This window comes from Ascaphus truei, chromosome 3 (assembly GCF_040206685.1).
Source record: "Ascaphus truei isolate aAscTru1 chromosome 3, aAscTru1.hap1, whole genome shotgun sequence".
NCBI classification, from domain to species: Eukaryota; Metazoa; Chordata; class Amphibia; order Anura; family Ascaphidae; genus Ascaphus; species Ascaphus truei.
This window is the reverse complement of record NC_134485.1, coordinates 366,766,510-366,792,756: the sequence shown is the minus strand read 5'-3', so window position 1 is coordinate 366,792,756 and position 26,247 is coordinate 366,766,510. Positions and strand designations below refer to the sequence as shown.

The following is a 26,247-nucleotide window of genomic DNA, read 5'->3' as shown; positions in this document are numbered from 1 at the left end:
TTCCAAGCAGGGATTGAAGCATTTTATTCCCGCTGGCTGCAATACTGCACAGTATATATATATAAACTGCATTACAATTCATGAATTTATGCCATCTGGTAGACACGCGAAGCATTGCAGCCAATTAAATCCTAATCATTATCATTTAACAGATCAGCCGCCCATCAGCCAGGCATGAACCCAGGCTGGGAAGGCAAATGCAACGGGGCTTGTCAGAGGTTAGGAGCGGCGCATTCCAGGTATCTGCCAGGTACATACCGGGTATTTGCTCGAATAAAGTGTGTCGGTGCAGTACCTGCGTGCTGTCCCTTGATGTCGTGTTGCAACCGGTATCGTATGGTCTGTTATTGCTTTATGGGATAAGCACCAAAACTTATTTACTTGCATATGGTGTGCCGGCTGTGCATTGGATTATATATATATATATATATATATATATATATATATATATAGAATATATATCTGAAGAAGCGGGCACTCTGAGGTTTATAGTGATTACAATGTATTCAGCACTTTGTTGGCCCCTGATGGAGCCTTAGTCAAGAAAACCAAATACTGTAGTATACTTTAAAAAAAAAAGTGAAGTAAACACAAAAATTACGCAAAGAATACAGTATGCAAATAAAACATGACATCATGGAAGTGAAAAATGTAATCCACAATCCAGTAATTTAAGTCACAGCATAATGAAGTTAAACAAACTAACGAATAACAAAAAAATATATACTGTAGTGGCAAGCCTTTAAATGTCTCAAAGCAGCAAGTAAACACAATAAATGTAGCCACTGGCTGTATGAGATAGCCAATGGTTAATAAAGTGGATCAGAGAAATGGCTGAAGGTGCTTGAAACTGGCCTCGCAGCATCCGACCAGACCAATGTTCAGAATCTTATGTCACTATTGGACGATAACGAATGCCCACCAGACAAAAAAGAAGGTCCGTTTTCTAATTGCAAACTTAAAAGCAAGTTTACCCCCTTTATGTCACTCTGTCCTCAGGTTGAGGTTTTCACCAACCTGGTTACAAGGGATTTAGAAAGAATGAAAACAAAAAAACACATGCGGTATAACATCAGTAAAAAAGAAAATTTGGCACTCAGGGAATTAATGACACATCAAGATATCACAATTAAGCCCTCAGATAAGGGTGGTAATGTTGTGGTCATGGACACTGAATTCTATGTAAAGGAATGCAAACACATCCTAAAAGACAAAACAACTTATAAGATACTGGACTCAAATCCAACAATAAAGTTCATAAAAGAACTTCAAACTATCTTGAACAGTGCCCTTGCCAATAACATTATTGATAAAAATGAGCATGACTATCTGCTACCCAAGACACCTACAGTGGCAACATTTTATATCTTGCCTAAGATTCACAAAAGATCAAAAGAGACCACCAGGAAGACCTATTGTCTCTGGCAACAACAATCTCACTGAACACTGTAGTGTTTACTTGGATAAAATCATGCGTCCTTTTGTAACTAATTTACCATCTCATATCAAGGACACAAAAGATACCTTACTGAGATTAGATGGTATTAATTGTGATAGTCAAACCCTGTTTGTCACACTTGATGTGGAATCTCTTTATTCCAGCATAATTCATTCCAATGGTGTCAAAGCATGTAGTTATTTTCTCTCTACAAGGGGTTCTTGTTACAAAGAACACAATAAGTTCATGATAGACCTTCTGCAATTTGTTTTATGTCACAACTTCTTTCTATTTGACAGAACACTTCACCACCAGATCCAGGGGACAGCTATGGGCACGTCCTGTGCACCAACATATGCAAATCTGTACCTGGGCTGGTGGGAAGACAAATATGTGTTCAGTGACAGATTCGCACAATATACACAATATATTGAGCTATGGATTCAATTCATAGACGACATACTACTGATTTGGCATGGTCCGGCTAAAGTATTGGTTGAATTTGTGTCTCTATTGAATGTTAATGACTTGAACTTAAAACTAACTTCGGAGTACAATGCAACTGAAATAACATTTCTGGACTTGAAAATAAGTAAGGACGATGATGGTAATGTGCAGACCACAATCTTTAGGAAAAAGACGGCTACCAATAGTTTATTGGCATCCACGAGTCACCATCCTCCATCTTTAGTCCACAGTATCCCCATTGGCCAATATTTATGACTACGTCGTAATTGTTCTACGTTTAAAGAATTCCATCTACAGGCCCAAGACCTCAAAGAAAGGTTTTTAAATAGGGGATACTCTATGGCTACATTGAAAAATGCATATCATCGCGCTAGAGATAGTGATAGAGCACAATTACTGGGTCCAAATATTAAACCATCAAATATGCAAGTCCGGTGCATTGAATTTACAATTACAGGTGGCATGAGATTAAAAAGATCTTCTCCAAATACTGGCATATTTTGCAATCAGATGATGACTTGAGTAAAATCATAAAAAGCACACCAAGCATCACAAGTAGAAGATCTACAAATTTGAAGGATGGCCATGTACATAGCCATTTTAAACGCCCTATTATTTCAACTTGGCTAACACCTCCACCAAAGGGCATGCACAAGTGTAAGAACTGCAAGGCATGTCAGTATGTCAATCCTGTAAAGTTTTTCAAGTCTTATGACAACTCTGTAACATTTGATATTAGACACTACATCAGCTGTAAAACCATAGATGTAATATATTTGATCAGTTGTGATTGTGGCCTCAGATATGTTGGCAAAACTATCAGGGAATTCAAAAAACGAATACTTGAACACATAAATTCTGTCCATAACAAATTAGATATTCCAGTGGCCCGCCATGTTAATAATGTCCATCAGGGAGACATTAAATGCCTATCTTTTACAGGCATTGATCATATTAAAAATAACATCCGAGGTGGGGATATAAATAAGAGATTATTAAAACGCGAGGCAGAGTGAATATATAAATTAAGAACATTAAATCCACATGGGTTAAATGAGGGTTTCACATATACCCAATTTATTTGACCATTAGGGGTGCTGTTAGTGTGTCTTATTACCCATTGCATGTCTCACAATACCAACTTCATGTTGGTTATTTATTATCTGACCCTTCTATTTACTGGCAAGCAAGCAACAACAGCCTTTTATTATGGAATAATTACAGTTTTATGTGCATATCATCTAGTACGTGTGAAAATCCCTTAACCTGTTAGGATTGTAAATTGCCCCATATCACAGAGTAACTACTCAGCATTTGCAAGTTTGGCATTATTATGCCAGCTTTTTGCAAGCCTACATGCATGAGCATCAATCCTGCAAGCTGGTGACTTTGTAACCTTCATTTCACTCCATTTTATTGTTTCAATTTAGTGTGTACTTCTTTAATATCAGCTGTTCTAACATGCAGTACCCCTCTGATCGGTAGAAGCGGTGCGTGAGCATTCTATTGGCCCGATGGTTGCTATGGCAACCTGTGACGCTATATAAACAGGCTTCCGACATCAGCTGGTTATCACTCGCCCCTGAAGAATCTCCGTCAAGGAGGGAAACGCGTAGGGCGTTTTTGGCGTGGTGACGTCAGCGTGAGGGAACTGTGAGAGACTGGTAGTATCGTTACTTTGTATCCTTGTTCTCTGCTGTTGCTCAATTTTAACGGCGATCGTATCCAGGCTTAGCAGCCTCTCTCCACTCTGTGGTTTCGGTTTCAGCCTGTCTCTGCACTGTGACTCATTGTGTCAGTATGTTCTGTGGCTGTTATCTACTTAATTGCACATATTAGCGCTTTTACTGACTTTCATCATCAGTTCAGCCAGCCTGTTAGTATCTGATATACAGATCCACTTAGTCACCTATGAATTGATTTGTGATTTAACAAGTGTACTCTGTGTGCAGCTATCTTGCAGGGGTCATGTACTCACGGTGCTGATTATATTTGGACGGCATGTCCATAGACCACAGTATTAATTTACTGCTTTAGTCAATTAAGCAGAGTGTTTAGTATCAGCTAATTTCTGTTTTTTTATAATTACTAGCCTCCTGATTTATTATCTGTGTTTAGTGTTTGTTGTATGTCATTGGGCGCAGAATTAATCCACATACCACCAACCTGTTATTGATTTGCACATACAGTGATAATAACAATCTATTAGCTTAAACAATACATCTACCAGCAGTACACTGTTTTGGGCTATTTAGGTTGGTTTGATTGGTATGCTGCACCACATGACGCACAATACACTCATATAGGGAAGGCGTTTTTGAGCTTTGACAGCAGGGTAACTCATTTCCCAATTAAGGCCAATTGGTGTCAGTTGCTATTGCCATTGTATTTAGGCATAGCATATTCTATTATACACTGTGGCCATCTACCATCTCTCCATTCCTTCCCGCATAAGTACATTATATATAGAAAATTATATTCACTATATGTTAAGAAGCTATTTTATGTATTTTGTTAATAAATGTTAAGTTTTAATTGCCAAGGAGTGCATTCCTTAATGAGCCTCTAGTTGTTAGGCGTCGGCAATAAATATGCCTTCACCTCCCAACTGTTGTTAATTTATGCTTGAAACTATAGACTGCATTATAAGTGTGGGAGAAGACTACTGTATGACTCAGATGTTTGTTAAGAATAATACAGTGAGAGGGGTATTAACATTAGTGTGTAACTGAATGGAAATCTAGCATTATCATCATCATCCATCATCATCCATCATCATCCATCACCATCATCAATTTGTTAAGTAAATAGAGGCCTTCACTCACTGTAATGGAGCATCACAAAAAATTACAGTTAGTTTTGGAGCAACTACAATTAAATACAATTATTTAGTTACACAAGAGACAGGAAGGAAAAAAGTTATAATAATAAAAGGTTGCATTAAATGAACAAAAGTTATACACATTCATTTTACAAATATTTCATCGAATGTCAGAGATATGATTATGGGCATAAATAACATTTACAGACAGGATTAAAATTGTATTAGAAGAGGTAGGACAGACCTTTAATGTGTTGGAAGGAGCTTACAATCTATAGGCAGGGTAAATTGACATTGGGTACAAGGGATGAGAGGGTTGGTGAGTAGAAGAAACAATAGAGCAGCTGCAACATTACCAAACATCAGCGAATGGCTGCAAACGGTGATCATTGATCCATTCTCTCCTAGATCTTCTGCAGTCTGGTTTCTGCACTGCTCACAACACCAAAACAGCTCTCCCTAAAATAACTAATGACCTCCATGCTGCCAAAGACAAAAATCATTACACTCTGCTCATATTGCTTGACCTCTCTGCAGCCTTTGATACTGTGGACCACCCTCTTCTCCACATTCTCCATACTCTTTGTATCCAAGACAGAGCCCTATCCTGAATTTAATCTTACCTCTCCCATCATACTTCCAGTGTCCTGTTTGCTAACACCTCCTCCTCCATCAATCTCTCTGCTAATGACACCAAGTATCACAAGCACGCTGTCTTGGTGTCACATTTGACTCCTTTTTCACATTCACAAGCTTTTTGTCCTTTCCTCTGTAATATTGCAAAGATACGATCTTTCCTCTGTTGCTCTACCACTAAAACACTAACACAGGCCCTCATTCTCTCCCATATCGACTATTGTAACCTTCTACTGTCCAGCTTTCCTGTCTCTCATCTGTCTGCCCTTGAATCTATCCTAAATGCTGCTGCTAGAATCACTGTACTCTCTCCTTAATCAGTCTCAGTGTCTCTCCTGCTGAATCCCTCGCCTTGCTTCCTATTGAATTCTGTATTTCACACAACATTCTCCTCCTCACTTTTAAGGCTAAACACTCTTCTGTCCCTCCTTACATCTCAGCCCTAATTTCTCACCTATACACCATCCTGACTCTTGTTTTCTGTCTACTCCTTTTGTATCTAAAGCCCTCTCCTGCTTAAAATATCTCGCCCTTCCCATCAATATTCAATTAGCACCCTCTCTATCCCCTTTAAAAAAAAGCATAGGGGTAGCTCCATGGCTGATACTATGCAACTCCTACACTTACTGTGGCCACTTACCAGAACACCCTCCTACTGTCTCTGTACGTTCCTCCTATTTACCACTTAGATTGTAAGCTTTTCGGGACAGGGACTCTTTTTCTTAATGTTACTTTTATGTCTGAAGTGATTATTCTCATTATATGTTATATTATTATGTCATGTTACTAATGTGTAAACGCTATGAACATAGATGGACAAAAAAATGGCATAAGGAAAAAAGAATAGCGCAGGAATAGAATTGCACACTGTTATATTACAGTCTGTTACAAAATTAATGATCAATAGTCTATAAGCTCCTACAAATGGCATATGTACAGAGTGGTACATATCCCATCTCACTCAGATATTAAGAATAATATAATGGGAGGGATAGTAAATTGGGTATGTAAAATAAAGAGGGATACCGGCGCCTAATAAGTCCAATTAGGTGGATTCCTGGATATCTAGTGGTGATAGTTCAAATTCCAGAATGATCAGCAACCTGTTGATCTTGTGATGACCAGATGCAACCTCATTCATAGGGAGTGGAACATGAAACGAAATGTTCCACTCCCTATGAATGAGGTTGCATCTGGTCATCACAAGATCAACAGGTTGCTGATCATTCTGGAATTTGAACTATCACCACTGGATATCCAGGAATCCACCTAATTGGACTTATTAGGCGCCAGTATCCCTCTTTGTTTTACTCTTGTGTTCTGATTGTACCATCAGATTGTCATCAGGCTGCCTAGCTTGCCACTAGGGCCACCCTCATATTAGGGTCTTATTTATTTATCTCCATTAGCGCTATTCTACATCACCATTTTTTTTCTTTATATTGGGTATGTAATTAAACCTCAGTCTATTAGCAACCCTATTAGAAAAGCAGGATTGGTACTGTAGATGCAGTAAAAGGGTTCACAAGTGCAGTATCTGGACCTTGGTTCTTTCTAATGCTGTGTTGTGGATGTGTATACTGATGCAGCGGCCGTTATTCGAACACATCACGGTTCTGATTTTGAGTTCTCTGCTGTTCCCCACGCAGCATGAACGTGGCCAATCGCCCCAGGCACCCGCGCTTATCGCGGATGTTTTGTTTGAATTTCATGGATTCTGTTTATTCGTTTTCAATAAAATGGATGAATTGTAATGTGTACAGTTCTGTGCTACTGTGACAATTTCATGTTTTTAAAAGCCAGAACACTAAAATTCGTTTTTTTGCACTCGCCGCGCTCGCATCTTAGTGCGGGAAGGCTGGAATTCATCCCGCGGTTTCTAATCGGGATTCCGATGTACATGACACATGAAGTATTCCAATAATGGCCGCTGCATCAGTAGAAACACTAAAAATGTATGCTGTTCATATGATTGTATATAAGTGGCTTCTGCTAATGGTGTTGTGGTGTTCACCAGACTATTAATCCCAGGTATTTGTTGTTGTTTATAAAAATGTTTTACAAGGAAATAATACACTGAGTTACTTCTTGTTTTCAAGTATGTCTTGGGTAGAAATGAGCGAACTAGCCCTCATCCGTTCCCCGGAATGCTGCAGATTGTTTAGACCAAATCTGTCCTGCCCACCAAAATCCATCTGCAGATTGGGCACTAAAAAAGTGGAGCGGATTCTGCAAATCTGTCAATGAATACTATCCGGGCGGATTTTTAAGCATCCAAATGCAAATTTCAGATTGAATCTGTTGCTGGATTTTTAAAAATCTGCACTCTGATTAATCCGAGGAGAGAGGATGAGACTTTCAATTTAGTAGTGTCTCAAGTCGTAAATACAGTATACCCCCTCAAACCCCAAATAAATCCTCTCCAAATAAATTAGGGAGACATGACTGTGTTGAAAAAGGAGCACACCTGAGGTACCCGGCAGGGAGATATTCTATATGCTGATAGTGCTACTACAACTTTACATAAAATGTATCATACAACTTGTCAATATACTGTAAGTGCCTTAAATGATGATCTATTCAACACCGGAGCTTTTCCTCATTGTAATTATCATGATGAGACATTATTTCAAAAAAATAATCTATTGAGAGGCTGTGATTGAGACTGATTTCGGACTCTGTTACCCATGCAGTTTAATTGTTTTGTACCTGCTCTGTGGTTTTCTAGAGAACTAATTTGTTGCATATGTTGCTTTATTATTCATTATAATTAAAAGATTTATTTTTTAAATAAAAAAAATTAACTTTGTCTACAGTGGGCATATTTTTTACTGTAAACTATCGAATACATGCTATCAACATTCCTACAATGAGCTAGAAAACACGACTATTAATTAAATAGAATACGTGTACTTGACAAGGCATGTGTGTCATTCATGCTGTATGTTTCCTAATTTCACTGCTGCACATACAGTAGTTTAAACTGTTATCCCATGCCACATACTATACCCATCCTCTAGTGCCCTGGGACTGGGAGGGAGAGTATGAGTTACAGTAGTAACCACTCTATCACATTATGTAATTTTTTTAAATAAAACATCAGGAATCGAGCTATATGGGCCTTTTTTTGTCAAAACTGTACAGTACATGCATATGCCTTAACTGATGCAGACACTGGCTGTCTTTTTACAAGGACATTATGTAATTGGTGGGTGGCTGACAAATGAGAATTGTCAATTCTGACAGATGATAGGGACAAGTGTAGCATTGCTTGCCTGGCACAGCACAGAAAGGCACTTAATGGGCTGGCTTGTTTCAAACACCACTACTATTAGATGTCCAACATTCAAATAGGACTAATATATGATGCCAAAATTGCTTTTTTTGGCAATAAAATAATGATGCGGATGATGGTTTGGTGGTTCATGAATCCTCATATTACAGAGTGTAAGAACACGTAAGTAACTACAGGCTAGAAAGGAGATAATTATCCCTCATCGTGTGGGGCCAGCAGCTCTCCATCCACTGTAATTCTAGCTCCAATAGCATTTATTAAAACCAGGTAGTAATTAGATGCTGTGACTCATGTAAGCCGCTCCCCGGGATTATCCAAAAGTTCCATAGCAGGTCAGCATTTCAAGAGATGCAAATCTTCATATATACACAAAAGAGCCCATGAATAATAATAATAATAATAATAATTTGCTGATCAAAAAAAATAAAAAATATTTCCTGGGCGCCGTCCCTCACACCTGTGCATTACTGAGAGATGTTACAGTAACTGTGGTTAAAATTAGGACATGCATAAACAACACAAGAAGTCAATCACTGGGTCATTGCCAATATAGATGCTATGGAATTGGTGGCTAGTAGACCTGCATTGCCACGGACCAGGTGTCAATTTGTCAATTGTAAATTCTGACAGGGATGTTAGGACAGGTGCAACACTGCATGGATAGCACAGCACGTTGGATGCTGCTATATTGTGTTTTTAGACCCCTACCACACTAGGTGGTCCATATAATAATTTAAAAATATGTATGGGCTATTTAGAGTTTGGGGTTTTGTCAATAACATAATGATGACAAAGATGATGGATGATATCATTGTGTTAGTGATAGCAGTGGCAGGAAATGAACAATTCAAAGTTGAAAAAGCCAGGCACTGTGCAGATGCCAAGCTGCCAATGCTACACCCTGACCTGTACCACCTCTGCTGGAAGTAGTTGTGCTAATTTACATCTCCGCTGTACTGGTGGTGGTGGACCACGGCACTGATAATGGTGAGTGACACTCACACAACCATGTACACAGCTATTGGTATTTTTAAGGTTTAGCTATAGTGCGGTAGAAATGTTATTAATAAAATGGCTGCTTAACAGGATAGCTGCACTAAGATGAGGCTCCACAACCTCAGTGCTAAATTACATCACCAGCCACCAAATTTTATCACAAACTGATATAAAAACAGCAGAATAATTGAGAGTGGATCATTAGAAACTATTTAATACTTACATAGTACAATTCTGTTAAAAATTATTCAACTTATGGTCTATCTTAAATATAAATTTGAGGTCTAACTGCCGAAGTAACGTGAATTTAATTGAGATCTAGGACCATCAAGAAGCACTATCCTTCCTGCATTAAATTATAACTCCATAAATGCACCAATATACAGCAGAAATATATAGCGCAACAGTGTAGTACTAACAGTACTAATAACAGGGCTATACCTCCTGCATTACCTCTTTCTGACCCTCACTTGATCTCAGTGCCATCTTAACGCATGCACTGCATATTGTACACTATTTATGAAAAGAACTTACTGTACAGTAGTACAGTACACTGTGCATGGTGCTTCTCCTTCTTGCTTTGGAGATATCACTCCCAATCCTGGGCACTGTTAACTTTCTCCTGTCCTGGACTCCCACTCCCTACTCACTTTGTCCATGAAACCAACCTCTCTAACCTACCTGTTCTTACTGTTCTACTGTCCAGGTGACTGTGACTGGCCACCTACCTCTTTTTCCTCATCTTATACCTTTCTCTTTGACTTTTTATACTTGCTTTTTGTCCATCTTTCAACTTCACTCCCACTGTCCCTGGGCACTTCAATTGCCATATTGATTACTTTACTTTACATTGAGCTTCCTGTTTTCTCTCTCTAACCTCTTTTTTGGCCTTCACCTATATTTTCAACTCATGCCTCTGCTTTTATACTTTCCCCACCTTGTTCAAGAATGATATAGGTATACTCAATTGAACTTCAGTCAGCACCCACACAGATGGTCACTATCTTAACCTTTTTTTCAGTAAAAACTGTTCTCCTTATGAATGCTCTGCTCCCCTCTTCCTCTCTCTGAACATAATCTCTCCCCATGTTAATAAAGTAACGGTGGCCTAAACAGAGATCGAAATTTTATGAGTCATTACTGACACAAGTGAACTCTCTTCCCATGAGCGCTAAAGACCATGTCTGTACATACTGTGCTATATGTATGCACACACAGCTGTCTCTTACACATACCAATACTCCTTGTTTTTCCATCCCTATACACCAATAGGGACCACATAGTATCCACACACACTTTTAGGGCCTCATGCAGTAAGCGACGATTATGTGAAATCGGCAAGCTTATCGATTAGTCATGTTATTGGCGTTTTTCCCTCTCCGTATGCAGTAAGTGCCGAATACATTCAAAATCAACCAGAAAACAAATCCGCCCACTCTCACGATGATGAGCCGATCACACACAGGTGTATCGGCGTGCGTGGCGGGGTGCTGTTAGGTTGCACAATCACAAATCTTGCTGAATCAGGCGAAACAAGCATGTTTTTGATTGCGCGCCATATTTAAAGGCAACGTGTACTGCTAATCATTCTCTGTGTTGTTGGGAGTGAGAGAGAGAGAGACGCACAGAGCTGGACGATTGAAGATTTGCATATTGACTGAGAGACTTGTTGTGTATTGGGTGAGCTTTGTCCTTTGTTGTTTTGTTTACATCTTTGTCTTGTTTTATATGTGGAAGTGGGTCGTGTGATTGCCTGTACATTTCTTGTCTGTTTTTTGTGAGTGCTGGAAGTATGCCCGCAAAGCGTGGGAAGAGTGATGCTGGTGGGAGTGGGAGTGCTACTCGTGCGAGTACGCGTCGGAGTGAACGTTCTGTTCAGGGGAGTGATGTTGCTGGTGCACCGAGTGGTGTTGCTGGGAGTGGGAGTGCTGTTGTTGGGAGTGGGAGTGCTGGTGCTGCGAGTGGTGTTGCTGGGAGTGGGAGTGCTGTTGTTGGGAGTGGGAGTGCTGGTGCTGCGAGTGGTGTTGCTGGGAGTGGGAGTGCTGTTGTTGGGAGTGGGAGTGCTGTTGTTGGGAGTGGGAGTGCTGTTGCTGTGAGTGGGAGTGCTGGTGCTGGGAGTGCTGGTGCTAGGAGTGTGAGTGCTGGTGCTAGGAGTGTGAGTGCTGGTGCTAGGAGTGGGAGTGCTGGTGCTAGGAGTGGGAGTGCTGGTGCTAGGAGTGGGAGTGCTGGTGCTGGGAGTGCTGCTGGTGGCGCAGTTGCTGATGGGGTGTCTGGTGGTGGCGTGCTTGCTGGTGGCCAGCTTTTGGAGGCTCTTCCATTGGAAGAAGGAGAGTCCAGTCAGCACCAGCCAAGCTCTGACCCTAAACCTGCTCGGAAAAAACGTGTGGAGAAGCCACGTAATCCTCGCTTCAATGACCAGGAAAATAGGGCTCTTGTCACTGGCATTCTGGAGCACTATGACAGTCTCTATGGACATTTAGTAGGTAAGTGTAACTTTACATTTATTATTCAAATACATGTGATCCTAGGTCATCTGAGTTTTGTTCATATGCAAATATGGGTACACAATATCTTTCTATGTTCATTAGTGTGGAAACACAGCTTTTTATCATGCCTTACAAGGACAAATAAACACAGGCGGTCAATTTGCCAGAACTGCATACAATATGAATGCAACCTTGCTTACATGTATAGGTTTAGTAGTGAATGCTCATGTGCTGCACATATTACACATAAAACAGCATGTTTGCTATCTCTTGGAACAGCTAGCAGTGTAGGAAACTGGTGCTTATATTATTATTAATTTACCTCATATCTTTTATATGTTTTTCAAGGGCGGACAAGTGCAGCAAGCAAAAAAGAAATGTGGGACACAATAGTCATTGGTGTCAATGCCTGTGGGAATAGTGTCAGGGACAAGTATCATTGTCGGAAAAGATTTGATGATATTAGGTCCAAATTGAAAAAGAAAATACAAGACCAACGCGTGCATGCTACTGGCACTGGAGGTGGGCCCACACCACAACGTCTCATATTGACTCCATTGGAGGAGCTGCTTCGGCCAAAATTACTTACCGTCGTCGTGGAAGGCTTGGCTGGTGACCGTGACATTGGAATTTATCCGTCACAATTTCCAGCAGGTGATAAATATTACTGTACTAGGCGTGTCGTTGCTTACAGTTATTTTGCATATTTACACTGCTTTTTATACTGTCTTCACAATATAAGCATACCTGCATCTATATATGTATATGTCTGATTCTGTATATATATATCTCAAAATAGACATATATGTAGTAGTCCTACTAAAAGCAGTAACTAATATAGCACGTGCCATTGCGTGCTCATTTACATGTGAATTCCCAAAATGCATAGCTGCAGTGGAAGCAATTGATGGTGGGCGAAGATGGGGAACAACAGGGTAGTACACATGTGTAACACATGTTCATGAGAAATTATTAGTAGCTACAGGTACAGAACAGAAATATGTATCATATTATTGTGTATTTTATTGATTTTACTCCGACAAACATGACATTACTGCCTATTTTAAGCATGCATCAAAGAAATTGCATGTAACGGCCTACAAACATCACTGGCACTAACACATCTATAGTTGCTTATGAAAAGGTCCATTTTTGCTTTATGTCATATACAGACAGCATAATGAGGCACACGTATCATATGTTATGTCATTGTTTTCATAACTTAAACACTGCAGATGACTACTTAGCTCATCTACCATTGTGTTAAAGCAGCTGCAATTAATATCTCATCACAGCATACACTTCAACAGAGGGGGTGGGGTTCAGCACACACACTAATTACAGCCTCATTTCACGGTCAACTTAGTTCACACCATTTGCACCTGTTTCAAGTCATTGAAAGGTGTGGCTGATTAGGCTTTTTGGGGAAGGGAATACCTTTCTTACAACCTGAATAGCACAACTGAAGTTAATCACACTCATTTGAAAGCTTAACTCTAGCTACTAAATGCCCCAACAACTCATTACTTATCAAAGCGTACGTCACACATTAGTTCACTCATATCTATAGTTGAACTACTATGAAAGACACATTATCACACACTGCATGTGTTGTCTTGTTGAGTCACAGCCACATTCAGGTGTGCCACATCTTCGATTAATGTACCACACATATCCTCTACCAAAAACAACACTTTTTGCAATATGACCACCTTCATGATAACCATTGTGAATGGTCATCTCATGATAGTTATGTACATTATGATACTGATATCACTACACAACATATGATTTTTATGTACTCATTTAATCTATTTATCCTCACGCATTACTGCAGAAACATAGTATGTTGTATGTTAGGGAACTCAAAAATTCTAAGTACACAGGCATGTACAGTGTTATTACAACTATTTATGTTCACTTTCACACACATTTTCGGTTAAGGAACTGATGTTGTTAGTTAATCATAAATACAGAACATACAATAAGTGTTTGTTCAATATTTACACATGTAAATGTAAAACTTATGTTATTGTTATATATAGTTGCCCCTGGAGGACATGTGTCACCTGAGATGGAACAAGTGTCTTCACCTGGGTCAGCCAGCTCAACACTACTAGAAGGTGAGTGTATCATTTGCTGGCCATATAATATGTGCTCTTCTATATGTTATGTTGTCATGTGCATTATTTGTTTTGCACATCTTCTTTAAATAGGATTACTTAGTGTCAGTGAAAATTAAGTGTAAGGCAACATGTATTGTGTTAGTGATGTTAATTATCATGTAGGACTTCTGAGTTTAGAGCAACTTTTCATTCATTCATATTTCATACTGAGTCCAAACATTATTCGTAAGTCAAGGTAGTTTTTAATGAGGTTATAAAACGTATGCTAACATGTTAGGTGTTACTTAGGACACAGTACAATTACATAGTAACACAGCATACATTAACATGCCATTTAATAATGTGTACATTTCTTTTTAGAACATCATGGTGATGAGGATGATGAGTATGATGAGGATGACGCCACAGAAGAGACTGAAATACAATCATGTGACCATGAAGAGGTGCCAATAGAAACTGTTGTACCGCCAAATCGTCCATCAACTTCCACATACGATGCAATTGTAGCTTCAGAGGGAAAAATAGTGGACGCAGAAAATCGTCGCCATTCAGACATGATGACAGTGCTGGAAAGGATGATTGGACTGCAGGAAGAAACAGTATCACAATTGGCACATCTCCACAGAGTCTTCATTGAAGTGCCTAAACAGTTGCAAAAAATCAACACCTCATTCGAAGCATTAGTTGTTCAGCAAACACAAGCTAATTACTGGAGAATGACTAATGTACCACAATTCAACACCTCCCAGCCAGGATCTGTTCATGCAGGTCAGTTTTCACCACATTCATCTGATATTCATTCACCAGGCCCAAATGTTACCGGTCAAGTAGCAGACATTGCTGTGCAGGTTCCTGATGACATCCTACCGCTGCCATCTGTACAAATTCAGCAGCAGACACCTACAAAGGAGGCGACAAAAACAAAACAAGACACACATGAAACAGACCAACCATCACTTGTGCAGTGTCTACCAACTTGCTCACATGTGTCACTGGGCACAAGCCCTGTCCGTGAACAGTCACTACCCAAAAGCCCTGTAGGTGAGTCGCTGCCCAAAAGCCCTGTAGGTGAATCGCTGCCCAAAAGCCCTGTAGGTGAGTCGCTGCCCAAAAGCCCTGTAGGTGAATCGCTGCCCAAAAGCCCTGTAGGTGAATCGCTGCCCAAAAGCCCTGTAGGTGAATCACTGCCCAAAAGCCCTGTAGGTGAGTCACTGGCCACAAGCCCTGTAGGTGAGTCACTGGCCACAAGCCCCGTAGGTGAACAGTCACTGGCCACAAGCCCTGCCCGTGAAGTGCCAGAGGCCACTCAAAGTGGCTCTGTTGTGCCTAAAGTTGGTGGCAAAAGAAAAAGGAAAATTCAAGAGACAACAAGCAGGCCTGTTACTCGCTCGCAAAAGGAACAAAAAAAATAAATGTTATAATTCAGAAAATATGTCTTTGGCCTTGTTTTGTTGACTTCAGATTATCTAATTACTATTGTATGTATGCTGAAGACTGTGTTGTTTCCAAACTTTCAACTATGTTCTTGTACACGTGAAGTTTTGGAAATGTTAACACTCATAATTAATTGTGTTATAAATATTTATGTTGTAATCGTCTGTTCAGTAATGGTCCACCAGGAGCCAGTTGCTAAGTTTAGAGAAGCTGCCATTGACTTTGCAGCAAAACATTGCATTTGGGTGTGTTAATTGATGTAAGAATTGCATATGCATATTAGTCACATGCAATTATTAAAACACCTAAGTAAGTGCAAACATCTTTCTTGTACGTGTACAGCAGGATTATGTGTAAATTATTACTTACCTTTGCCTTGCTTGGCCATTGTAATTTTGTCCTTTAATCAGTTGTGTGTTCGTTTCTATAACATCTCAGAATGTATAATAATATATATACACACACACACACACACACACACACACACACACTGAGTGAGTGTGAGTGTGAGTGTGTGAGTGTGTATATATATATATGTATATGTGTATATATATATGTATATATGTGTATATATATATGTATATATGTGTATATATATATGTATATATGTGTATATATATATGTATATATGTGTATATATATATGTATATATGTGTGTATATATGTGTATATATATATGTATATATATATATATATATATATATATATATATAGTACTATATAAACTGGTATACACAAACTAATACACTTCATTCTTCCTTGTGAAAACACTATTTTAATAATACAGGCCTAATGTTTGAGAAATATCCTAAGTATGAGACTCTAACAGTATTGTGCTTAAACAAATGTTTATTACTTCATTCAATCATGTTTCTCACCATTTAAATAGGTTTCATACAAGGTATACTTAATGCCATCAATGTTGTGTGTACTCCTGCAATATAAAAAAAAAAAAAATATTATATATAAATATATATATATTTTTATAAGAGATATATTTATATATATATATATATATATATATATATATATATATATATATATATATATATATATATATATATACGCACGTATTTAAACTCATGCAGACAGGGAGTTAACCAGACTTTCACATACACACAGAAATGTAAGCGGGGAAAAAACATTTCTTTTTGCAGGTGTGTTTTTACTGATATGCCTGGCTAAGAAATATTTTCACACACTGTTCTTTGTTAGTTTTCAAAAAAACACTATGTGAACGCATTCACAGTCTAGGGATGTTTTTCACAAACGAGATAAAAGAAGGAGAAATGTTTCTCCCACAGTCCCATATCACGAACCACAACTGTTAACCCAATTAGACAAACAAATCCAATTGGCGTTTGAAATAAGGAGTCAAAGTAGTTACTTTTGTTGACCTTGACAAGGAAAAACAGGAGTTTGTTAGCCATTCAGCACATTCATTTTGATGAGCAAATAACACAGACCTGCACACAGCTTTTGTGCTACTCAGACATGGCTGATGAATTCGTTAACAATATTAATCCCCTTTTAGGGTATAAGTACATGATCTGTGAAGCCATCTTGAACAGTCGCGGACAGAAAGCAAGCACACGCCAAATCGATGATTTCATTCGAGCAAAATATCCTTATTACCAAGACCGTAAGCATGCACGGAATTTTAATTCCTCAATAAGATTCACTTTATCAAGTAATGACTTTTTTGAACGTGACCAGGATAAGCTACAACACACCTATGGTTTCTGGAAGATTGCCCCGGAAAAACAATTTATCCTGAAAGACGGCACTTATATTGTCGTGAAAGGCATATTTATTCCTAATGGCAATAGCAATGTATCCGCTACTACTGATCCGTTTGAATCGATACGTGCTGCAATATCTGCAGCCTCCATTCCTGAAACCCACATTGTACAAGAACAAAAGTACTATGATTATGTACCAAGCCTTTCAGCTGAAATTGCATTGGAATGGGAACCGGAAGAAATGAACCTACCTCCCGACCAATTATTTGAAGAAAGCAGTGGCGATTCCTATGAGCGCATCCTGGAGGAGATATGTGCCATACTGGATTCAGCGGTTGGGTTAAGCGTGGATGAAAATGGCTTGCATTTCTGGAGCGACCAGTTGCAGCCAGGCGAAGAGTTAATTCTAGAAGAATGGTAAATATAACAATCGTTATGCGTTGACTCTGCGTTTAAATTTTTTTTTTTTTTGTAACCACCATTTTCACTTTCAATGCGTGGATACAGCGTAACATTGCAGACTGCATAACATGTAGCGATCACAAACAAATTGTTTCCTAATACAATATAGTAGGACCTGAAAGAGTAGTACACATTGCTGACGGAATAAATATACGTACTTTCCTATCCCTTTAAACATATTAGCAACATTTTACCATTACTCTAACACATACCTGTTTTGTTATCATGCAACATCTACAACATTGAAAACCGGGTCCACCACGTATGACGTGGGACCCTTGTCATGGGCCAAGGCGTCCTTAAAAAGGATTAGTGATGTAAGTCCCGCCCCCAAGCGACGTGCGCGCCTCAAAGCCTATTGGCTGTCATGTTTTGTTATAGTAACGGTAACTGCAGTGTGTGATGCGTGCGGCTCAGTGTTTGTAGGCGTACCCTGGGCGTTAGCCGAATGTTAATTGAGTGGGAGGAGTGTTAGCGTGCGTTTCACGCTGGCTTAACATGACGTCACACGTATTGCATTTGCGCATTGTGTTATCGGCCGTGCTTTCTGTTCAAACACGTCTGTTTAAAAAGAATACAGATGTACTCGTTTAGAACGAATGTAGTTTCGTCTTCATTGTATTTGAAATAAAGATGTTATGTTTACTGGTATTTTCAACATGTATTGAACGCACAACGTACGCTTTGTTTTGCGCATGCGCTAACAGTTAGTGGAGCCAAGCGTGAAGTGCGTGCGCACACAAAGATGTGCGCGCACATCTTTCAGTATACAGGCAACGTTCACTTCTTATACATAGTTATGCCTGCTACAAATTTAAAGAAACATTACATACTGATGAACAGTTTTACTTCTAACATATAAGTGAGTGACGTGTGTATCTACACAATCATATAGAGCTGCGTAACGCGTTGTCACGGATGCATATCTAGTAAGGTGCCATCTTTGACCATCATGTGTTTGCTGTATTTCAGAGATGTCGGGGAAGATACAATCGGATCAATGTATGATTTCAGAAGAGTCTACCTTTATATGAGATGATTGTGAGGAGGAGCCACCGACTACTATACTACATATGGAACTAATTTTATATTGCTTGCAGCGCTTATTAACAAACAATTAAAAATGTGATACCCTTATGCCTATATTGCATAAGCACTTAATTAACATAATGATGTTGCAAAAGAGTGCCTCATGAATTTTTATTGAGTGTTCTTTAATGACTACTAACATTTTATGACATGGTGTGTTTTATATATAACAACCATTCCCACTCTGCTAACACATTTGTGTATTCTAATATGTAATGGAACGTATGACTGTCGAAACTATGTAACAATAATAATAATAATATGAGCATGTTCATGTATAGGGCTGCTAGTTGTACGCAGCGATTTACAGACACATGTTTCAGCCTGAGGTCCCTGGCCCGTGGAACGTACAAATGTTTTTTTGCCGCATGAGGCACAGGGAGATAAAGTGACTTGGCCAAGGTCACAAGGAGCCCACACCGGGAATTGAACCAGACTCCCCTGCTTCAAACTATCAGTGCCAGTGTGTGTCTTTACTCAGTGAGCCACTCCTTCTCCCAATGTAAAGGACACTTACAACCAAGTAGCCATTTATTTTTAAAATCTCTTGTTACATGGGTATGTAGATAAAATGGTTTGGGACTGTAGCAAATAATGTTACTGGCCAGATGTTATGGTCCCCTCCAATGCATGATGTTCTGAATATGACATCACCATCATGTTATGAAGTACGTTTCTGTGTATATTTCATTAACCTAACTAACTATAGTTTACTGTGTTTATTAATCGTTTAGAAATACATAGTATAGTCAATATGATGATATAAGCTACCATAATAAAGCTGGTGTTATCATTTGTCGGTGTTATACATGGATCCTACACCAATTGATAGAGACACAAACAGTTGTCTTAAAAAGTGTGTCTATGCTAGTGATGAATGTGCTCCCGTAAGTAAACAAATAAGTACAGTTATCCCCTTTTCTCCAACCACCTCTATATTACATTAATGGAAATTATAAGGAAACATACATAAAATGTGATGAAATGTGAGTAATCATTTTGTAATACAATGCACATGAAAGCTCAAGAGTAGCTAAATGCATATACATGATACAGAAAGTACATATATGTAACATTTGTGTTTAAACCAATATGTTGGGTTTTTAGTTCCAATAATTATAGGAAGATTGAGGTAGCCACATCTTATGAGAGATGTCAGCAAATATACATACCATGATCAGTCATACTGGAGATATACCTATAATGCAAAGGAACAATATATAAATTGCAAACATTGACATGCCATCTTCAGTACCGTAAACAACACAGCAAAGTGTGTATTTGGTGTTAAATGTACAACACCATGTATATTTCATGACATTCAAAATGTAAATCAGCCTGGTGTACACATCATATGGATGTACATGTTACACTGCACCAATAACATTGTATGTAAGCATACTAGAAGCATGAATGATTATGGGCATAATATGTGTTTTGTCTTAGCATAAGGAATAACACAATGCTAAAATATTATTGCTTTGTTACCCAAGTTGTATTCACATACACACAACTAAAGTACAATTGAAGAGGGATTATATAACCTGTGCAACAATAACATACCGGTGCCACATCCCTTTGTGCACACAGCAGAGAAAAGAAAGGTGTGCAACCCATATTCATCTGTGTCCTAACAGAAGGTTATATAAAGAAACATTATTGTTAATATAACATAATTAAACTATAAAAGTAGTACTAGGAACATATGAGTTTGTACTTACAAGAAAAAAATGAATTGATGAGATTCTGTCGTGTCTGGCCACCACTGGCTGTTTGTTCATTTTCAGCAGCTACATGGGTGGGATGCTCGTCTACCAAAGCCTCAGCTAGGTCTGACTGTACATTGTGCCTGAGTGCAACATTGTGCAAAATGCAACAGGCAAGGATAATATCAGACACTTTTTGAGGCTTGTATAGAAGAGCCCCACCAGTTCTGTCCAGACACCTAAACCTGGTCTTGAGTAGGCCAAATGTCCTCTCTATAACAGATCTTGTAGATATATGGGCTGCATTGTACCTGTCCTCTGCTTCAGTTTGAGGGTTTAGCACCGGAGTCAAGAGCCACGGCCTAATTCCGTATCCTGAGTCACCTATAATGAATGGAGCACACATAAGCTGACATTAGTGATCAAATTGTACAATGCCAACATTCCTAAATCAACATGTGTTTTGTGTTAGAACATGTAAATATGTACTCACCCAGCAGCCAACCAGGTTCAAAATGTCCCTCTTCGAACGCATGGAAGACTGAAGAGTTCCTCAGGATAGAGGAATCGTGACTGGAACCAGGGAACTTGGGTACCACATGCATTATCCTCATCGTGGCATCACATACCACCTGTACATTGAGTGAATGGTAGTGCTTCCGATTGCGGTACACATGCTCACTCTGACTAGGTGCAATCAAAGCAACATGTGTGCAATCGATTGCACCCAGCACAGATGGTATCCCTGCTATATTATAAAAGCCAGTCCTGACTTCCAGCCACTCTGTTGCCTCTGTAGGAAAATGAATATAATTCCTAGCGCGTCTATTGAGTGCATAGAGAAACTGGGTCAAGGCTCGCGAGAATGTAGATTGCGAGACCCCGCCCACTATGCCCACAGTTGTCTGGTATGACGCGGAAGCAAGATAATGTAATGAGCACAGCATTTTAACAAGCCCAGGGACTGCACGACCTCTGGCTGTGAAAAAATCTAAATCCCCCCTTATCTCCTGATAAAGAGCTAAGATTGCTGCTGAACTCAAACGATAGCGACTTACAATCTCCTCCTCACTCATCCCATCTAACAGGGTTCTCTCCCTGTACAGACGCGGACGAGGCACAAGTTGTCTCCTCTGTCTTCTCCTCTGATCTCCTGTCCCTCTACCTGTCCCTCGGCCTGTCCCTCTCCCTGTCCCTGTCGTATCCGCGTCACTGTCACTGTCCCTCGGTGTGTCCCTACCTTGCCCTATATCATTCTCTTGATCAGCAAGCATGTCATAGAAAAGAATGTTCCTGCGTCTCCTAAACATTCGCAACATTTTGAAATGAGTAGCTGTGAATGAGCAGGTAATGTGCGTCCTTTAAATAGGTATGTGATGATGTCAGGTGACATAGTAAAATGCAAGGTGTTACATTAACATAATAAAGTACTTCTGTGGCAAGCTGTGTGCACTTGTTGTTCTAAGTATTTGTTGTGTGTATTCTGCAGGGAATGATGATATTTGGCAATGATGTGACGTGAAGCTTTGTACAAAGATTGCTTGCAAATAAATAGTTGCATGTGCAATGCATGTAACACTTGTGAACGCAAGAGTCAGTCATGTAATGAGACAAAAAGGCTGAGATTGACGTGGGAAAAGTTTTGTGTAACATGTGTAATTATCCATGTTATTGTGACATGTTGGCAACAATGAATAGTCGTGTGCATATGCATGCATTTGTGTAAGGAGGATAGTTGGTATAGAATGAGTTTACAAGGTGTCCCAATGATGAATTACTGTACATGTGTGTATAAGTTAGGTTGAAGTGCTTGTAATGCAACGGTTACAATGTAAACATGCAATGTGATTGAGCGTCCAATAAGTGACGTCATGAAAATAGGGAGGACCCAAAAGTATATGTAAACATGAGAAGACAGATGTACATGAACGTTTAAAGATGCGTGTCACATTACAAGCATTGTGTAATGTAAAGGAAGATGAATATACTGTGTATGAGTGACATGTGTGACATGTGTGACATCATGTAAATAATTGTCGCTGAGTTGAGTAAAATGTGTGATATGATGTGAGGTTCTCCTTTAAGAGTGTAGTATAGTATTTTCCCTTGCCACATCATCACATGATGAGTAATGTGACCCGCAAATGCTGAAAACATGTAAAAGTCGAATGTTATGCAAATAAGACACATCAGCTGTGACACAATGCAGGGAATGCCCCCACACTGTAATGCAAATCCCCCTTGTATTGTGAGCAATGAAACGTAAACAGTACTATACTGTTATACGTCCCCGCTCCATTGACTTCCATTAATGTACAGAAGATGTTTTTTTTCTAAGTGCCGTTCCGGCAGCCTTAGCGATCGTTCTCCCGTCCAAACTGCCAACTTTAGTTGGCGGGAGAAATCGGCCATAACATCTCAATTTCGTAGTGCCGATCAGCCCCGATAAGCTGTTTTTTTTTGTTGAATCCAGCCGATTTAAAAAAGTGGCGATCAGTGTCGAAAACAGGCTTATCGGCAGGCGACTGGCCATAACCAAATTATCGGCTCCGAAACCTGGCGATATGAAGCACTTATCGGCGCTTACTGAATCTCAAACCCAATTTTGGCTATAACATGGCCATATTTCCCTTATCAACGCTTACTGCATGAGGCCCTTAGTTATGCCACTATCTCCCACATTTCCACACCTACCCACACCATTTTTATTAACTCCCACTCCACACACCCTTTTTGTAAAGCACTGTATACACTGTGGGCTCTCCATTCATTTATATTCACATAGATACACACACACACACTCTTACATCACTTTCTTTCAGGAACCATTTAACACCTCTAGCCATAAATCTCATCCACACGGGGGAAGGACTAGCACAGATAACATTCCAAGAGACACTGTTTTTAAGTATTCCCTTTGCTTGCTTCATTCATTGTAACATCGCCGGAAGAAGAGATCAGTGTATCTCGAAAGCTCGCACAAATATATATGATATATGCAATATAAAAAACTTAGTTTATGACTATACAATATAAAACTAAATTCATAACCATGCACATGCATGTACACACATTTGATACTAAACATTAAAATATTAAAAACCAATTGTACAAATATACTAAAATTACATAAAAAATGTATATACATATATGACATGAATATTGATAAAATATTATATAAAAACCACCAAGGTGATGTAGTCAGTAAAAGAGCAGGGAGACCAAAGAACATTAAACCAGGGTACTTGTATCTATATGTTCATTGAACCCCTTAGGTGACAACGTATCTAGTGTATAGATCCAGAAGGTCTCTCGCAAACATAACCTCTTGAATCTATCACCCCCAATAAGGGACACTGGTACATGTTCAATACCCCTAATAGTTAGAGATACCGGATCTTACTTGTAAACATCTTGTTGCCGGTGAGAAATTCTGTTCTTTCTCTAACAAGAGAGAGCATGATGTTAAGGGCAGGATTAACTGTCTTTCCACCTTTGTAGTGTATCTCATATCATGCTCCTGTGGTCCTCAATATATAGGGAGAACCATTCGTCCAATGAGCACTAGGTTTCTAGAGCATAGACGCAACATCATTAATGGTAATCTAGCTCATAGTCTCTCTAAACATTTCTCTATCTGTCACAATAAAGATCCTGTATCTCTAACTATTAGGGGTATTGAACCTGTACCAGTGTCCCTTATTGGGGGTGATAGATTCAGGAGGTTATGTTTGTGAGAGACCTTCTGGATCTATACACTAGATACGTTGTCACCTAAGGGGTTCAATGAACATATAGATAAAAGTACCCTGGTTTAATGTTCTTTGGTCTCCCTGCTCTTTTACTGACTACATCACCTTGGTGGTTTTTATATAATATTTTATCAATATTCATGTCATATATGTATATACATTTTTTATGTAATTTTAGTATATTTGTACAATTGGTTTTTAATATTTTAATGTTTAGTATCAAATGTGTGTACATGCATGTGCATGGTTATGAATTTAGTTTTATATTGTATAGTCATAAACTAAGTTTTTTATATTGCATATGTCATTGAAGAGGGTTCTTCTCTCTGTTTTATAATGTTTTTTATAAGCGGTTCCTTATAATGGTTTGTGATATATACCTGAATAAGCCTGCTCTCTCTCCATTTTTTTATGTGAGATTTGTGGCATACTATAGTGTTGAATGAATATGTGGTTTTGGCATATGTATATATGCATACATGTATGTATACATTTTTTATGAATGCTTCTATATATATATATGTGTGTGTTCTCTACAACTGCTAGGTCGCATCTCACATTTTAAGTTGTTATTATTTTATATCGCATATTTAATAGAATGTACCATACAGTATATTAGCATTAGCATCATTATTACTTTTGGTTGGCAGCATTATTATATAATGTAACACATATTATACATAAATCTTTTATTCACTATTTTGATATACATTTTCTGTTTTGGTTGTTTATTTATGTTTCATGTTTCATGTACTCACTTTGCATTTCCCTCATGTTTTATTCCTCATCCCTCCCCTATCCAGCCCTTAAGAAGTTAACTATTGTAGCGATCAATTAACATTCAGGTGTTTTTAATGTTTTTCATCTAACACTGGCTTATATATGGCTCTTTGTCAGCAAAGCTCTATCCCCTAAGGAAGTCGCATATCGCGACGAAACCCTTAGGGAAGGAGCTAGCATTGGACATTATTATTATCTCCATCTATTTCTGAACTTTATATTGATCTGCCCGGTTTGGAGCGAGTCCGGTTACACTTTGCATGTAGCATCGGTGCAGGGAGCTCGATTGCCCTGTTAGCATCCTGTGGTGCCGGTGGTTACTTATTCTCGCGGGATCTCTCTGCCAGGGGGAGACTGGGTGCGTGCGCATCTTCCTGGTTTCCACGGCAGGAGTGTGATAGATCTCGCCGATGACATCCATCTACGGAGGCTCCATCGAGTGATTGTAAAGACTTGATAACACTGTCTTATTTTTATCTTGCTAAATGTAAGTGTCCATGATCTATCTGCACGTGCATGTTTATTATTAAAATCAGTATTATGCTATGGGAGCCGCACTGTCTTCTTTTTGTTCTATAGATCCAGAGGAAGGTGGTTTTTCCTGAGGACCGGCAGCGACACCCAGCAGTTGACGACGGACACTTTCACAATTCATCATATTTTATCATTTTTATTCTCTTTTTTTGGGCTTGATTCCCTTTTCTTTTCCACTCCCTCTCCCTCCCCCCCTTTCCATCCTTATTCAATATATATATATTGTGACAAAAGTGCTGGGTGTGGGTCCCAGCAGGCACCACATACAACAGGCCTGAGGGATCATACCAACCAGTGTCCTACTGGTTGGGGAAAAGTCTCTCTTCTGGCTGCCTTTTTAAACCCCCTTTTAAGAGAGAAAGAGAGATGCAGCTCAAAAAAGGAAGAAACAGTAATAGAATATGAATTAAGAGCGCAAAAAACCCCACAAATAATGAAATTAAGCTTTTTAGTGAAAAGTAAAGAAATGTATATACTGTAAA

General features: G+C 39.0%; 1 protein-coding gene across 1 annotated transcript; it reads left to right on the top strand.

The window, feature by feature from the left end:
* Positions 1-1,321: 1,321 nt before the first annotated feature.
* On the top strand, positions 1,322-15,678 carry LOC142490770 (uncharacterized). The gene is made up of 4 exons (XM_075593188.1): positions 1,322-2,045; positions 2,417-2,659; positions 14,186-14,263; positions 14,627-15,678. The coding sequence occupies exons 1-4, from the start codon at positions 1,322-1,324 to the stop codon at positions 15,676-15,678; spliced, it is 2,097 nt and encodes a 698-aa protein (XP_075449303.1).
* The last annotated feature ends 10,569 nt before the right edge of the window (positions 15,679-26,247 follow it).

Coding starts and splice junctions, on each gene's coding strand:
- LOC142490770 (XM_075593188.1), top strand. CDS start 1,322: ATGACTATCTGCTACCCAAGACACCTACAGTGGCAACATTTTATATCT. Junction 2,046..2,416: donor AATAAGTAAGGACGATGATG/GTAATGTGCAGA, acceptor TTTTGCAATCAG/ATGATGACTTGAGTAAAATC. Junction 14,264..14,626: donor CAGCTCAACACTACTAGAAG/GTGAGTGTATCA, acceptor ATTTCTTTTTAG/AACATCATGGTGATGAGGAT.